We start from the raw sequence: 16,472 nt of genomic DNA on the forward strand, positions 1-16,472 counted from the left end.
GGAGAGAGAGAGAGAAGGAAGGGGTTAAGAGGAGGGATCGAGAGAGAGAGAAGGAAGGGTTTTAGAGGAGGGAGAGAGAGAGAGAGAAGGAAGGGGTTAAGAGGAGGGAGAGAGAGAGAGAGAAGGAAGGGGTTAAGAGAAGGGAGAGAGAGAGAGAAGGAAGAGAGGAGAGAGAGAGAAGGAAGGGGTTAAGAGAAGGGAGAGAGAGAGAGAAGGAAGGGGTTAAGAGGAGGGAGAGAGAGAGAAGGAAGGGGTTAAGAGGAGGGAGAGAGAGAAAGAAGGGGTTAAGAGGAGGGAGAGAGAGAGAAGGAAGGGGTTAAGAGGAGGGATCGAGAGAGAGAGAGAAGGAAGGGGTTAAGAGGAGGGATCGAGAGAGAGAGAGAAGGAAGGGGTTAAGAGGAGGGATCGAGAGAGAGGAGGAAGGGGTCAGGATGGAGAGAGGAAATGAAGAGGTTAAAATGAAAGGAGGAGAAGGAAAACTAAAACAAGAATCAATGCGAGTAGCGAGTTTTTTTTTTTTTTTTTTTTTTTTTTTACCCTTTTTGTTCCCCTTGAACCGTATCCTTTGATGTAAAAAAAAAAAAAGACTAGACATAAGTGGAAGTGTTAACATATCCAAGAAAAAAAGGAGAAAGGAAAAAGACAGACCAGTAAGGGAAAGTGAAAAGGCAGATCAGGAGCAAGCAGGAGGGAAAAGGGATACATAAGGGGGGGAGGGGGGCGTTGGAAAGAGTGACCCCCGAAACTACATGGGATCGGATTGGAGGTTGTGATTTTTATTTATTTATTTATTTATTTTTTTTTTTTTTTTTTGAGTCAGTTCAAGGTAACAAATGTGAAAGAAAAAAACTAGAAGGAGAAAATAGAAAAAAAAAAAAAAAAATTCCATTCTCATCACAAAAGACTCAATCCTCCTTCCTTCTCCTCCTTCTTCATCCCTTCCTCCCTTTCCTTTCCCTTGTCCTTCCTTCCCTTCCTCTCCTCTCCTTCCCCTTCTTCCTTTCCTTCCCTTCCCTCTCACCTCTTTCCTCCCTCACCCCTTTCTTCCCTCCTCACCCTTCCTTCCTTCACCCCGCCCTTCCCTCGCCGTCTCCTACTCTCCTTCCCTCACACCGTCCTCTTCTTTCCTTCTCCTTCCCTCACATCTTCCTTCCCTCTCCTTTCCTTCTCCTTCTCTCACCTCTTCCTTCCCTCTCCTTTCCCTTCTCCTTCCTTCCCTTCCTCCCCTCTTCTTCCCCTTCTCACTTCCATTTCCTTCCCCTCCTTACTTCCTCTCCTTCCCCTTTCCTCATTCCTCTCCTTCCTCTTCCCTCACTCCTTTCCTTTTCCTTCTCCTTCTCACTCCCATTTCCTTCCCCTCCTTTCTTCCTCTCCTTCCCTCCCCTCCCCCTCCCCCCCATCCTCACCATCGCCGCTGTCCACATGTCCGGAGTCGAGGTCGCGGCCGTCGATATAAAGGGTCCAGGCGGCGAGGGGCGGCGGGCTGAAGGCGAGGCAGAGGCTGGTCCAGCGGCCGGGGTGAATGACGGTGCTGGTGGCGGCCCAGACGCCCCCGAGCCCAAGGGACATCCCCCGATCCTTCACGTCTGTCGGGGTGGGTGGGAGAGGGTGAAAAGGGTAGAGGGGGGGGGGGGGGAATGGGGGAAGGAGAATGGGGGAAGGAGGATTAAGAAGGAGTTAAACTGAAAGAGGAGGGGGAAAGAAGGGGTTAAGAGGAGGGAGAGAAAATGGGGGAAAGAGGATAAAGAAGGGGTTAAAATGAAAGAGGAGGGGAAAGGAAGGGGTTAAGATGGAGAGAGGAAATGAGGAGGTTAAAATGAAAGGAGGAAAGGAGAAAAGGGTGAAGAAGGGGTGAGGATAACGTCAAGAAATTGGGGTAGAGGAAATGAAAAAGAAGGATTTAAAATGAGGGAGGAAAGGGAGGGTCTAACAGGAATGAGGAAAGGGAGGGTTTAAAATGAAGGAGGGAGGGGAGGAAAAGGCGAAGAAAATGAGATGGAGGAGGGAAGGAAAGGGTTAGAAGGGAAAAGACAGGCAAGGGGAAGAAAGGGAAGGAAGGGTGTGAAAGGGGTGAGGAAGAGAAGGAAAGGGTATATACTGGAGGGAAGGTGAGGAAAGCATCAGGGAGGGGGGAGAGAAGGAGAGTAAGAAAATGAGTCAGGGAGGGAAGGGAGAAAAAACGACGGGTGAGGAATAGAAGGAGAAAGGGAAATGCTTGTGAACGATTGCAAAACACACACACACACACCTCACAGGCAGTAAAAAAACTTTGATGAGTGCTTGTCTTTGTAATCCTCTCTCTCGGCCACCTCTTTTGATTCTTTTTTTTAGGAGCAGCGAGTAGCGGACTTTTTTTTATTATTGTTTCCTTTTTTTGTGCCCTTGAGCTTTCTCCTTTGTTGTAAAAAAAATAAAAAATAAAAAAAAAAACTCTGCATATCCTTGGAATTTCCTGCTCCATTAAGAAGAGACAGCTGCGAAAAAAACTACTTTAGCTACCAAGTGGACGAGTGGCATCTCATCTGTTCTCTGCGTTATCGTCCTTTTTCACACACTTCGCGCGTCCAGGCAGTGATTCAGTACCTGTTTATTTACTGACCCGTCTGGAGCCCGTACGAAGGTGAGAGTAGTATATTTGTTTCAGACGAGAGGGTTGTGGGAAATGAAGGAAGGAAGGAAGAAGGAATAGGTGAAAAGGGGATGAGGAGTTAGTGAGGAGGAAATGGAGGAGGGAGGGAACGGGTTAAAGTGAAGGACGGAGGTAAGATATGTGAAGGATTGGTTGGGTTCGCTCCACGCAGACAGACTTCAAAATGCTGTTAACCCTCGCTCTGAGGAACCACTTGGGGGAAGGTAGTGACGTTAAACCCGAAAATCCGTTATATCCGAGGGATCCGAACTTTTGGTATATAACACAATTCATTCGTAACCAACTTTGTTCGTTATATGAGCTGAACGTTCGTTATTCCGACCATTTTCGTATATAACAAAGCTTGTTCGTTATATTGGATAAAAGTTTGTGGTGGTAGTTTGACCCTTCTTCTGTATGAGCATTTCCATGGGTAGTTGTATAACCCTGGTGGTAGTTAGACCCTTCTGTATGAGCATTTCCATGGGTAGTTGTATAACCCTGGTGGTAGTTAGACCCTTCTGTATGAGCATTTCCATGGGTAGTTGTATAACCCTGGTGGTAGTTAAACCCTTCTGTATGAGCATTTGCATGGGTAGTTGTGTAACCCTGGTGGTAGTCCGACCCTTCTTCTGTACCATGAACCTAAAAGAGCACCATTAGAACTTGACTGATCTTCTTTTTGACCTTTGGAAATAGTTGATGTGTGAGAAGTGGAAGCGTCTGAGAATATCGACCCAGGATATTTTATACTATTAACTCATGCATATATTTAACCCGTCCGCTGCGATTGGCACGGATTTCGCCTTCACTGGTAGCCTGATAACATACACTCCCAGGTCTCTCTCTGCCTCTGTGGTGGATAGTGGAGTGTTTCTCATGTGGTACTGGTATGCTGGATTTCCCCTCTCAAGGTGCTGGAGTTTGTATTTTTCTTCACTGAATTGTAGCAGCCACTTTTTGTTCCACTCCTGTAGTTTGGTGATGTCTTCTTGTAGGAAATCCGCAGTCAAGGGGTTAGCTCACGCATATTTTTAAGACAGCGTTGAAGTGTTCGTCTGGAAGAGTGTTGTGTGCAGTGAAGTTAGACGAGACGGCACCACTAACTATACGTCTTCTGCTTGATTCACGACCTTCATAAAGTATTGGAAACTCTCCTCCCTTCCTCAGTCCTTTACCGTGACGGATATCCCAGTAAAATTAGTAGGCGGGATCGCGTTCTCTGTGTGAGTCATAGTTTTCCTTGAACGACTTTTATTTGTCTTTACTTGGCTCTGTGCTGCATATTACTTTTTTTTTTTTTTTAGTAAAGTGGGGCAGACCATGAAAAAAGAGTAATTGGAAGTGAAGTACATTGATTTTGACCAGGGGAAAAAATATGTAGTGTTGGTAGTGATGATGGGGGTGGTGGTGGTCGTGGTGGTGATGGTGGGGGTGGTGGTGGTCGTGGTGGTGATGGTGAGGGTGGTGACGGTGGTGGTGGAATAAGGCCTGGGGGTTGGTACACACACACACACACACACACACACACACACACACACACACACACTAAAAAATTCAATAGCCACACGTAAATTATTTGTGTGAGTAATATCGACTTATAAAAAAAATAAAAAAAAATAAAAAAACATACACTGTTCTGAGTCACAGCAGTTCATGTTAAGGGAGTGATGATGGTGGTGGTGGTGGTGGAGAGAGAGAGAGAGAGAGAGAGAGAGAGAGAGTACTGAGGAAAGCGGAAAAATAGTGAACAAATAAGAGAAAAAAAAGAGCAAAACGTCTTGGTCGGGGGTAACGTTGCCGATTGTCGTACTCTGCCTCTTATGTTTGACGATTTCCGACCCAAAAACTGCCTTCATCACCCAAATAACTGCATTCATAATAATAATATATGGTTATCATTTAAATGGTTAATAATTGGTGTTTCTTGACAATAGTTATGGCCTAGAAACCGGTAAATACGTGTCTCTGAGTACGATAATCTGGCAACGGCGCTTAATCCACTGGTGTACTTACCCACGGTGAGGTAATTGTCGGTGGCGTTGGTGGCGAAGGAGAAGGCGGTGCTGGCGGAGTCGAGGGCGGGCGCTAGCACGTGGAAACACAGGGTGAAGGCGGCCAGGGGGGCGGGGAACGTCACCCACCCAGGGGACGCCCACGACCAGGGGGAGGCCGCGCCGTCACCCTGAAGCTCCAACGCCTGAGGAGGAGGAGAAGGAAGATGAGGAGGAGGAAGGGGAGGAGGAGGTAGTGGAGGAGAAGGAGGAAGAGGAGGAGGAGGAGGAGGAGGAGGAGGAGGAGGATGTGGAGGAGAAAGAGGAGGAGGAGGAGGAGGAAGGGGAGGAGGAGAAGGAAGGGGAGGAGAAGGAAGATGAGGAGGAGGAAGGGGAGGAGGAGGTAGTGGAGGAGAAGGAGGAGGAGGAGGAGGAGGAAGGGGAGGAGAAGGAAGGGGGAGGAGGGGGAGGAGGAGAAGGAAAGGGAGGAAGTGGAGGAGGAGGGGGAGGAGGAGAAGGAGGAGGAGGAGGAGGAGGGGGAGGAGGAGTAGGCAGGGTTAAATTTGCATGTTATTGAGTCTAGCTCCTTAAAATACGTAGTTATATACATGAAGAAAAGAGAAAAGAACGGAGAAAGAGAAATAAGATAAATGCTAGTTAAAGAAGACGATTGGATGGAAAAAGCGAGACAGGAAGAGATAAAAGAAAGAAAGAAAGAAGGAAGGAAGGAAGGTATGAGGGAAGGGAAAACGGAGAGATATACAGAGGATTACAAATTGAAGGAAAAGTAGAGATGGAAAAGACGAGACAGAATGGAGATAAAATTGGAAAGAAGGGAGGAAGGAAGGAAGGCATGGGTGAAGAGAGAGAGAGAGAGAGAGAGAGAGAGAGAGAGAGAGAGAGAGAGAGAGAGATCGACAAAGTGACAGACGGACAGACTGCGAATAGCTTTTTTTTTTTTTTTTTTTTTTTTTAAGGTTCTTGGCGCATGTTGAAAGTGCATAAAACCGAACGTGTGTGTGTGTGTGTGTGTGTGTGTGTGTGTGTGTGTGTGTGTGTGTGTGTGTGTGTGTGTGTGTGTGTGTTATAAAGCATTTTTGCGTTCCTCGTGGACAGTCGATATCGTCTGCATGATGGATTAGTCTTGATGGGGGGGGGGGGGGCTTCGTTAAAATCCAAAATAACAGCAACATCATCCACTGTTTTGTATTTTCCGTAGTGAATTTTCATGCGCGCACATTCTTTCATGATGGTTTGCACTGTGCTTGGTTCGTGGTTAGGGGGGGCGGGGAGGGGACTTCGTTAAAATCCAAAATAACAGCAACATCATCCATTATTTTGTATTTTCCGTGGTGAATTGTCATGCGCGCACATTCTTTCATGGTGGTTTGCACTGTGCTTGGTTCGTGGTTAGGGGGGGCAGGGGGGAGGGGGGAAAGGGGGGAAGGGAGAGACTTCATGGAAAGCGACAACACAGACATCTGCATTATTTATTTTTACTGTCATTTTTGAAGAATTCTTATGACCTCACACTCTCTCATTTTCGTTTACACTCTGCCTAGTTCTTGGTAAGGGGGGCCGGGGGATGGGGAGAGGGGGAGGGGGGGACTTCGGGGAAAGCAAAACAACAAGAGCAACATTATTATTTTTTGTCATTTTTTTGCGAATTTTTTTATAACCACGCAATCTCTCACTTTTGTTTACTATGCGTTTATTTCGTTGTTCGTCCTGCTTCGATCACCGTAAAATAATATAAATGACGAAATAATATAGAAGGAAAACAAAACGGGAAAGTGAAATCAGCAAACAAGAGCAATGTCATTTTTTGTCATATTTTGGCGGAATTTTTATAAGCACGCAATCTTTCACTTTCGTTTACTTTGCGTTTGGTTCATTGTTCGTCCTGCCTCAATCACCGTAAAATAATATAACTGTCGAAATAATATAGAAGGGAAACAAAACGGAGAAGTGAAATCAGCAAACAACAGCAACCTAATTTTTTGTCATTTTTTTGCGAATTTTTTTATAACCACGCAATCTTTCACTTTCGTTTACTATGCGTTTAGTTCATTGTTCGTTCTGCTTCGATCACCGTAAAATAATATAACTGGCAAAATAATATAGAAGGAAAACAAAACGGGAATGTAAAATCAACAAACAAGAGTAACCTAATTTTTTTGTCATTTTTTTGCGAATTTTTTCATAACCACGCAATCTCTCACTTTTGTTTACTATGCGTTTAGTTCGTTGTTCGTCCTGCTTCGATCACCGTAAAATAATATAACTGACGAAATGATATAGAAGGGAAACAAAACGGAGAAGTGAAATCAGCAAACAACAGCAACCTCATTTTTTTGTCATTTTGCGAAATTTTTATACCCACGCAATCTTTCACTTTCCTTTACTTTGCGTTTGGTTCGTTCTTCGTCCTGCTTCAATCACCGTAGAATAATATAACTGGCGAAATAATATAGAAGGAAAACAAAACGGGAATGTAAAATCAGCAAACAACAGCAACCTCATTTTTTTGTCATTTTGCGAAATTTTTAAAACCACGCAATCTTTCACTTTCCTTTACTTTGCGTTTAGTTTAGTTTGCGTGGTTCTCATTTGTTTCTTGTTATTGCTGATGATGATGATAGTGAGTAATACCGTCGCCCTTCAAGAAACTCCACCGTAACTTTGGAAGATCGTGGACACGTCAGAAAACCACGGAAATATGAGAAATCGTGGTTTGACTGAAGATCCACGGAAAGTTTGCCCAGTGTAAAAGCCCCTTAAAGTTGGGAGCTCACGCTATAGCTGCGCGTGGCGGTGGTGCTCATCTCCGTTACGTTAGCCCTTTGAGCCTGTGGTGGGAGAGAACCCTTAACCCGACGCAGGGCCAGTGTGACATCCGGGTTACCACAACTTAAATCCCCAAGGTACCCATTTATCGACCAGCCCGAAGGAAGGATGAATAGCTGGGAGGGCTGCACACCGATTCCCCAGGCCGGGATTCGAACCCTGGCCCTTAAATTCGCAGTGAGGGACGCTAAATATTGCATCCTTCTACAATTTATATCTTGCGAGTTATATAATTTTACGGTTATTTTACGTTGAGGTGGTGAAGCGACAAAACAAAACAAAAAAACATCGAAACAATTAACATGTGGGTTCTGACTCTTACTTTAAACTTCCACGTGCACGTTATTGGCTTAGAGGAAAAGGAATACAGAAGCTTTAAGTATAACATGAAACTACTGAATGAAACTGGACGAAGAGATGAAACAAGCTGCGTTTATCTCGTCAATATTTACTAACCTCTTCCATGGGTGTGGCGTTGAAGAGGGGGAAGAGGTGTAGGGAGGAGAGGAAGAGTGGTGTAGCCAGGTATCAGGAGGCACCCGCAAATCAGGACCCGTCACTCTTAGGCCAAAGATCTCCCGTTGTCTTGTATTCTCCTGGCTGGCTTCCTTCTGGGGGCGTCCACTCCGCGGTCACTTTCTGGTGCAGGGACGCGACGCTGGGCAGAATGGCCGACGAGGAAGACGCAGTAGGTGACACTTCAGGAGGAGGAGGAGGGAAGAGAAAGAGGAGACAAAGAGGAGAATTAGAGGGATATTGAAAGAGAAAATGGAGAAAGAGAAGATGAGGAGAATTAGGAGGATGCTGAGGAAAGAGATGGAGAAGAGGAGAATTAGAAGTATGCTGATAGAAAAAAAAGGAGAAAGAGAAGAAGATGAGGAGAATTAGGAGGATGCTGAGGAAAGAGATGAAGGAGAAGAGAATTAAAAGTATGCTGAAAGAAAAAAGAAAGATGAGGAGAATTAGGAGAATGCTGAGGAAAGAGAAGGAGGAGAAGAGGAGAACTAGAAAGATGCCGAAAGAAAAAAAAAGGAGAAGAGAGAAGATGAGAATTAGGAGGATGCTGAGGAATGAGAAGAAGAAGAAGAAGAAAAAGAAAAAAGAGGAAGAATAAGAACAAGAACAAGAAGACGGATAAGAAGATGAAAAAAGAAGGAGGAGAAGAGAACGGCGAGGTAGTGCTTCGTGGTAGGCGCAAACTCCTACCCAACGTTGAAAGTACCACGAACTTACAACAACCTTTCACATCACCGAGTTCTAGAGAGTAAGATGATCAAGTACTTCTTTAAAGCGAGTCTAAACCTTTCTCATCAAGCGTTCGAGGGAAGGAAGGAACAAACACCAAATCCTCCGTTATGGTGCTGAATCCTAAATCGTCCATCATTTAGGATTCAATCACTCCAACACGTATCCCTTTTTAGTGTTAAGATAAGTAGACGATAATATAACCGATGCTTGTAAGATTGACACGTATAGTAGTTTGATCGCTCTGTATCCCTTGAAATCGTGCTTGAGCAACTTTGAGCTTTGTAGTAGTAGTAGTAGTAGTAGTAGTAGTAGAAGTGGTAGTAGTAGTAGCAGTGATAACCTATAGTCGCTCTCTGCGTGGCAAGCGTCAGGTCTCAAGAGTACCAACACACCAACAGGTTGCTCTGCCACTCCTCCCATTCCGTCACTTCTTATTCCTCGGCGTGCGCTTGCGTCCTCCCCGCCTACCCTCGCCGCCGCCTCATCATCATCATCATTAGCATTGTCATTGTGTGTGTGTGTGTGTGTGTGTGTGTGTGTACATGTGTGTGTGTGTACGTGTGTGTGTGTGTGTGTGTCTTTTAATAGAGAAAGAATGCTTACTGAAAGAGAGAGAGAGAGAGAGAGAGAGAGAGAGAGAGAGAGAGAGAGAGATGCAAACATGTATACTGGTTTGTACTACTCTGCAGATCTTCCTCCTCCTCCTCCTCCTCCTCCTCCTCCTCCTCCTCCTCTTCCTCCTCCCCCTCCTCCTCCTCCTCCTCCTCCTCTTCCTCCTCCTCCTCCTCCTCTTCCTCCTCCTCCTCCTCCTCCTCCTCCTCTGTCAGTTACTCTTAGTTACTGTTAATCAAGAGAGAAAAAAATATTGATATCAGTGCACATAGTATTGACACAGACAAACAAACAAACAAACATACACCACCACCACCCTCATTGCAGGAAATAATAAACGAGGAATCACACACCAGCATTTACCTGCCTTTGTACCACCTGAGTTGACAATTTATCTTTCCATCACTTTCTCCTTTTTTCTTTTCTTTTTTTTTTCGTTTGTTCAGACTGTTGGCGATGCAGGACTGTTCGTTGTTCATATTCTATTCATTGTTTTTGCTTCTTGATTTCTCTTTGTTTGTTGCGTATTTTAACTAAATATTAAGTTGAAGGAAGTGTTGGTCGACCTTGTTTTTAAATTATTTAATCGTGTTGCATTGGGCCACTGAAGGCGGGAGCTTATTCCATTCTCGCACTACAACGTTGGTGAAGAAATATTTGATGCAGTCTGAATTTATCTGTTTATACTTTAGTTTTTTGCCATTATTTCTCTTTCGGAACGTGTCATTGATAGAAAATAATTTGAATTTGTCCACGTTCATATAACATTTGAGTATTTTTAAACATTCGATCAGTTTTCCTCGTTTCTCAAGGGAGAACAGCTTAAGGGATGAGACCCTTCCATCGTAAGGGTTTTTGCGCACTGAGACAACTATTGTACAGTGGAAGTATTACATCATTATTCTTGAATGATAAGCTTCACTTAATAAAGCCCAGCATTCCGTTCGCTTTGCTTGCTGCGTCAATGCATTGCTGTGAGAAGTTGAGGTTTGACGCGATTTTGACACCCAGGTCCTTGAAACCCTGAACGCTTTTGAGTTTAACGCCACACATTATGTAATCGAAGCTCTTACTTCTTGTTCCGTCTTAAAAAAAAAAAAAACTGGCACTTACCCGTATTAATTAGAAGGCATCTCCCGACTATCAGACCAAGCTGAAATTTTATGGAATTTCTTATGGAGGCCATATTTGTCTTCCTCTGAAAGGATCAAATTAACACTTTGTTTCGTTAGCGAATTTACTAATGAGATTATTGAGTCCAACGTCAACGTCATTGATGTAAATTATAAACAGCACTGGGCCAAGAACTGAGCCCTGAGGGACCCACTCTGACCTAACTCCATCAATCACTACTCTTTATTGAGAATACGAACCACCATAACAACATCGACCGCTGCTTCATGACTACGATCTGATGGACTTAAGTGCACTGCAAATACTAAAACAACAAATGAATAAAAGAGAGAGAGAGAGAGAGAGAGAGAGAGAGAGAGAGAGAGAGAGAGAGAGAAAGTGCTTATATGGGCGTGTCGGGTAATAAAAGGTAACGAAATGGACGGAGTTCGATCTAATAACGGTGTTTGGCGCCAGTATTTGCCCGCGGGTAAGATCCATCACCGCGGTGTTTGGAGGCGACAGGAAGTGGTGTTTGCCTTGCTTGGGTGTGTCCGCTGAGCTGGTAATAGTGTGTGCGTGTGTGTGTGTGTGTGTGTGTGTGTAGGGGAATGAGTGCCCTGCCTGCTTGCATTTTCCTCTGCTTCCCTACTTAGTACTTACCCACTATCCATAATTAAAGTTCAGTCAAGTTGGAAGCATACGCAATAGCAACGCGTGGCCTCAGTGTTCATCTCCGTCGCATTGATACTAGGCTATAATATTCACGCACTCATGGAAGGCGTCTCGAGTTTAAGATATTTGGGTTTTGTTTATTTATATGTTGCTTTAATATTTGCAGTGCACTTCAGTCTATTAGATCGGCGTGATGAAGCAGCTTTCGATTTTGTTATGGTCGGTAGCTATATATTTTCAGTCTCTTCTGCCGCTCTCATCAATTATTTTCAAAGTCCGAAAAGACTACTTGTGCTCTAATGAATGTGCTTCTTTTAGGCTCATGGTACACAGAAGAAGACTCGAAGTGGCTCCAGGGTCAGATAGCTACCTCAGGAATGCCCCAAAACTCCTACGAAAGCCTAGTCAAATGGATGTGCTTGTACCCCGATATGTTTAAGAATTTGACCCTTGCTCTACCCTACTCTCCTTACCTATCTCTCTTCCCTTCCCTCCTTGCCCATCTCTCCTCCCTTCCCTCTTTCCCCATCTCTCCCTTCCCTCCTTGCCCATTTCTCCTCCCTTCCCTTCTTGTCCATCTCTCCTCCCTTTCTCTCCCTGCCCTCCTTGCCCATCTCTCCTCCCTTCCCTTCTTGTCCATCTCTCCTCCCTTTCTCTCCCTGCCCTCCTTGCCCATCTCTCCTCCCTTCCCTCTTTCCCCATCTCTCCGCCCTTTCCCTCCCATTCCTTCTTCTCTGTTATATTCCCTTTGGCGTGTTCTTGCGTTAGGAGGAGAACGGATAATCAACAGTGTCATGAATAGTGAAGAAACTGATATACGTAACTCTTCAAAGTAGTAGTAGTAGTAGTGGTAGTAGTAGTAGTAGTAGTGGTAGTTGTAGTTGTAGTAGTAGTAGTAGTTGTTTACATTGCGTCATCATCTGTTTCTCTTGCGATCGTTTAATGTCACCGTTCCGTCATTGTTTTTTAGTTAGTTAGTTTGTTTGTTTTTGTTCATCATCGAATGTGCGTGACTGAACAGTGCAAATAATGTTTCGGGTCAAACAAACATTCTCTCTCTCTCTCTCTCTCTCTCTCTCTCTCTCTCTCTCTCTCTCTCTCTCTCTCCTTCGTCTTCTTCTTCTTCAGGTTTATTGTTTTATATTCCTCTAATCCAGTCCTTTTTAATTCAACCTTAATCGTTTCTCGTAAATCATCCACCTCGCATTAGATTCTCACATGCATTGACTTTCTTTTATTTTATTTTGATTGATTGATTGATTGATAGTTTATTGTTGCAAGTAAAACAACAAAGGGGAAGGGAGGAGCATGCCATCCCAACCCCTAGGCAGTACAGAGTGTGATTATACAACTAAGGATACATGTTATTATATCTTATTGCTGTAAAAAAAACAGTACCGCAAAGAGGAAGAGGAGGAGGAGGATATGAAATAAATAAAAAATAAAGTTTAGACCCATTGTTAAATTTAAGTGTTATGATTTATATGTATTATCACTTGAATATACTCTGTTCCGCTGTCCCACGCCTCTTAATATAATGTTTCAGTCACCCAGTTATAAAGATACGATGATGGTGTGAAGGCATAAGTTTAAAAAAAATATATATAAACCCATTGTTGGTATGATGTATCTGTATTGGCACTTAAATTTACTCTTTTTCGCTGTCCTACGCCTTGTAATATAGTGCATCGTTCAGGCAGGCATGCAGACTAACCATTTCGTCTCACACACACACACACACACACACACACACACACACACACACACACACACACACACACACACATTCAATAAGGCTTTCGTATGAGTTGTAGTGGGCCTTTTACTGTATGACCCTGCTGGTGGTAGTTGAACAAAGCTCCTGTACCATAAACGTGAAAAAAAAAACTCATTACAACGCACTGAACATCCTATGAGGCCTGTGGAAGTTATTAATGTGAGAGTTTGAAGTGAGATTATACCGACGTAACCATTTCCCTTTCACGCGCATCATCCTTCCTTTGGTTGGTCTCTTCATCCCCTCTCGTTGCGTTCCTTCACGTTTTTCAGCGCAAAGGATATATTAGACTTTACCCCTAGATGACGAAGATGTTTAGTATGCGGCTTGTACCATGACTTTCCTTCCTTGATATTTAATAGTTTGTCATCGCTGTTTACCTCCTAAATGTTTGGGGGCCATATTCTTAAACATTTCGGATCCCAAGCGCACACATTTGACAAGGCTTTCGTAGGTGTGGTGGGCATTTCCAGGGGGATGATGTTTAGTGGGCGGCTTGTACCATGACTTTCCTTCCTTGGTATTTAATAGTTTGTCATCGCTATTTACCTCCTCAATGTTTGGGGGCCATATTCTTAAACATTTCGGGTCCCAGACACACACATTTGACAAGGCTTTCGTAGGTGTGGTGGGCATTTCCAGGGGGATGATGTTTAGTGGGCGGCTTGTACCATGACTTTCCTTCCTTGATATTTAATAGTTTGTCATCGCTGTTTACCTCCTAAATGTTGGGGGCATATTCTTAAACATTTCGGGTCCCAAACACACACATTTGACAAGGCTTTCGTAGGTGTGGTGGGCATCTCCAGGGTATAGTTTTATGACCCGTCTGGTAGTTTGGCCCTTCTTCTGTACCATGAACCTAATTACCAACCTGCCTTCTTTTGTTACACATTATCATATTTTTTATTTATATTTACGTTGTTGTTGTTTTTCTCATCATTTTTTAGGAGCACTGTGTTTGATATGATTATAATAAATGCGAAGCGTATGAGTTATTAAGCGACGTACTATTTCTCCAGGGCCTCAGTTCAAGGGTTTTCAAAGTATATACTCGTAGGCCTAATGGCTGTGGCCCACCATCAGGCCCTACCATGAAGGCCTACCGGCGCCACAGCCCAGGACATAAAAAAAAAAAGCTGACTTTGTTTATAATGCCATGTAGTAGGGTTCATCAGGGCTAACAAAAGTTATTATACGGTGGGGTGCTGGAGCGTATTCGAGACCTGCCCGGTGCCATGGGGGTGGAAAGGTGGGCTCTTTCCGGCACCTCAGCCCCGTTGTTGGGCCTCCTTGAAAGAACTGGGCATCTCTCTACCAGCCGTCATACAAAGTCATCTCTACAATGCATGGGTAAGACAGGAAAACAACTTGAAGAGAACAACAACAACAAGATGGACAGTCTGTTGATCGGCATCTGCAACGCCGATAAAAATAGGAGTGGAAGCATTGAGAGAGAGAGAGAGAGAGAGAGAGAGAGAGCGTACCGTAGCCTCCCTGGCCATCTAGCGGCGGGAGGGACAAGTAACCAACCACACTCACACTCACAGCTGTTCAGTGTTTACGAAAGCGAGAGTGACAGACGGACGGACAGGTGACAGGTGTGCCGTGACAGGTGTGCCTCGACAGGTGTGCGGCGCCTATAGGATGACCGAGGGGGAAGCCAAGGCCCCTGGGGGTGAGTGTGGCCCCGTGTGCGTGTGTGTGTGTGTGTGTGTGTATGTATGTGTGTGTCAGTCCGCCCGGGTAGGTGATAACAGGTGCCCGGTGACAGGTGGCCATGTGGAGGTGACCGCCACGCTGGGGACACGTGCCCCCCCCTGGCAACCCGGCAGGGGGCGCGTGTCATGCCCAGGGGGACGCGAGAGTCGTGTTTTTTGCCGCCATGTAAGAGAATTATTGAGAATCATTACGCGCCTCAAAAATACGATATTACGCCTCCATATTATAGTTAAGGGACGAAATACATGTCCCTTAACCTTAATGTGAAGGCGGAAAAACTTAAAAGCAAAGAAAAAATGGTAAAGGTAATGAAAAGGCATATTATACATACATGCATGAGACTGAGGGAAGGCATGGGGGTGGGGTGGGGGGGTGGGGTGGGGTATTTACTTTCCTTACTTCCTGGTGCAGGGGGTGCGCGTCAAGGCCAAGGGGACTAGATAAGGCTCCTTGGTGTTGTTGCTTTGTGTGAGAAGGCGAGGCAGTCAGGCCATACCCCACCCCACCAGCTCGAGGGAAGGCACAGGGGGTATTCACCTCCCATACTTCCTGGTGCAGGGGGTGCGCATCATGGCCAAGGGGACTAGATAAGACTCCTTGGTGTTGTTGCTTTGTCTGAGAAGGCAAGGCAGTCAGGCCATACCCCACCCCACCGGCCCAGAGTCAAGGCTCAGGGGGTATTCACTTCCCTTACTTCCTGGTGCAGGGGGCACGCATCATGGCCAAGGGGACTAGATAAGACTCCTTGGTGTTGTTGCTTTGTCAGACAAGGCAAGGCAGTCAGGCCAGATGCTGCATCCCCAGCGGCCACAGGGAAGGCAGGTGTCCGCTGCAACACTCGCTGGGTGTCGCCCTGTACGGCGCTCACCAGCCCCGGCACCTGTCAAGCCAGTGCACAATATCTCGGTGTCCCAGTCTGCTGTTAATCGGGCTTACGGCACACTTCCCAGACAGTTTTTTTCTGTTGCGTTGTTGGTGCTATCTTTTATTTGGGCTGGCGTGCTAGCCACTATAGGGGCTCCCTCTGTGGGAGCCCAACCAGGTAAGAACCAGGTTTTATTACAGAAATACACCCATCTCACTGTGAGGGACACCTTTGGGTTATATGAAGTGCTCTGTGCACATGCAACACACTTCTGAATTGCTTTTCATCACAAATCACTGGTTCATGTGACATTAATTTCTTAAAATATGGTCTGGGAGAGATGATTATCAAAGGATTTATTTCTGTGTATCATTTTTGGCAACAGGGCACAGGTCAGGTTACATTAGATATGATCAAATTGAGTTCGGTCAGGGTAGATTGTTATAGTTTGGTTTGATTTAATTATTTACGATAAATGTGTGATATGCCTCCTGCTGTGCTGTTGGTTGTCATCACTGGCGGTCAGTGGGTGTGCTTCTGGAACTTTAACAGTACATTTTGTTAAAGGTTACTCATGAATTTTAGGGGCAAAACTATACTTTCCTGACATTAGACGTGGTTGTTTTAAGATTATTATAACCATTCCTGTGTTTGCTAGTTCTGTAGTTATGAATGGTGTGTAGGGGCAGATGCAAGCATCCTGTGGTTGAGGAAGACAGTCAACATATTTATGTGTTTTCATTTAATGTAGGATAACTAAATTTAACCAGACAAAATTTCATTAATATAATAGAGTTTTAGCTTCATAATGTGATTTGATTATTAAAATTCATGTTTTATTTTCCAAGCAGTTTAGTTACCTAACTCAGCACTGGGAGCTTTATTTTATCAATCCTAGATCAGTAAAAGCTTGTATATCATGTTTTCCAAGTTCCATATAGTACAGACATCTTCAAGAGACTATTCAGTGGCCTTGTTTATTCTGTGTTG

At 44.7% G+C, this 16,472-nt stretch overlaps 1 protein-coding gene across 5 annotated transcripts in view; it reads left to right on the forward strand.

The window, feature by feature from the left end:
- Positions 1–16,472, forward strand: part of LOC126980902 (dolichol kinase-like) — a 44,721-nt gene that overhangs the window by 16,833 nt on the left and 11,416 nt on the right. For 2 of the 5 annotated variants that reach the window (XR_007733660.1, XM_050831310.1), the window contains exon 1: positions 15,166–15,659. The exons of 1 other annotated variant lie outside the window; for it this stretch is intronic. Coding sequence is in view for 3 of the 4 variants with exons in the window: in XM_050831310.1 (XP_050687267.1) it covers positions 15,407–15,659 (253 nt within the window). In the remaining variant the exon portion in view is untranslated. Of the gene's footprint in view, positions 1–14,400; positions 14,574–14,671; positions 14,783–15,165; positions 15,660–16,472 lie in introns of those variants that run through there. 2 more of the 5 variants (XM_050831321.1, XM_050831315.1) reach the window with 2 other exon arrangements.

Source organism: Eriocheir sinensis, chromosome 4 (assembly GCF_024679095.1).
Source record: "Eriocheir sinensis breed Jianghai 21 chromosome 4, ASM2467909v1, whole genome shotgun sequence".
Taxonomy (NCBI): domain Eukaryota; kingdom Metazoa; phylum Arthropoda; class Malacostraca; order Decapoda; family Varunidae; genus Eriocheir; species Eriocheir sinensis.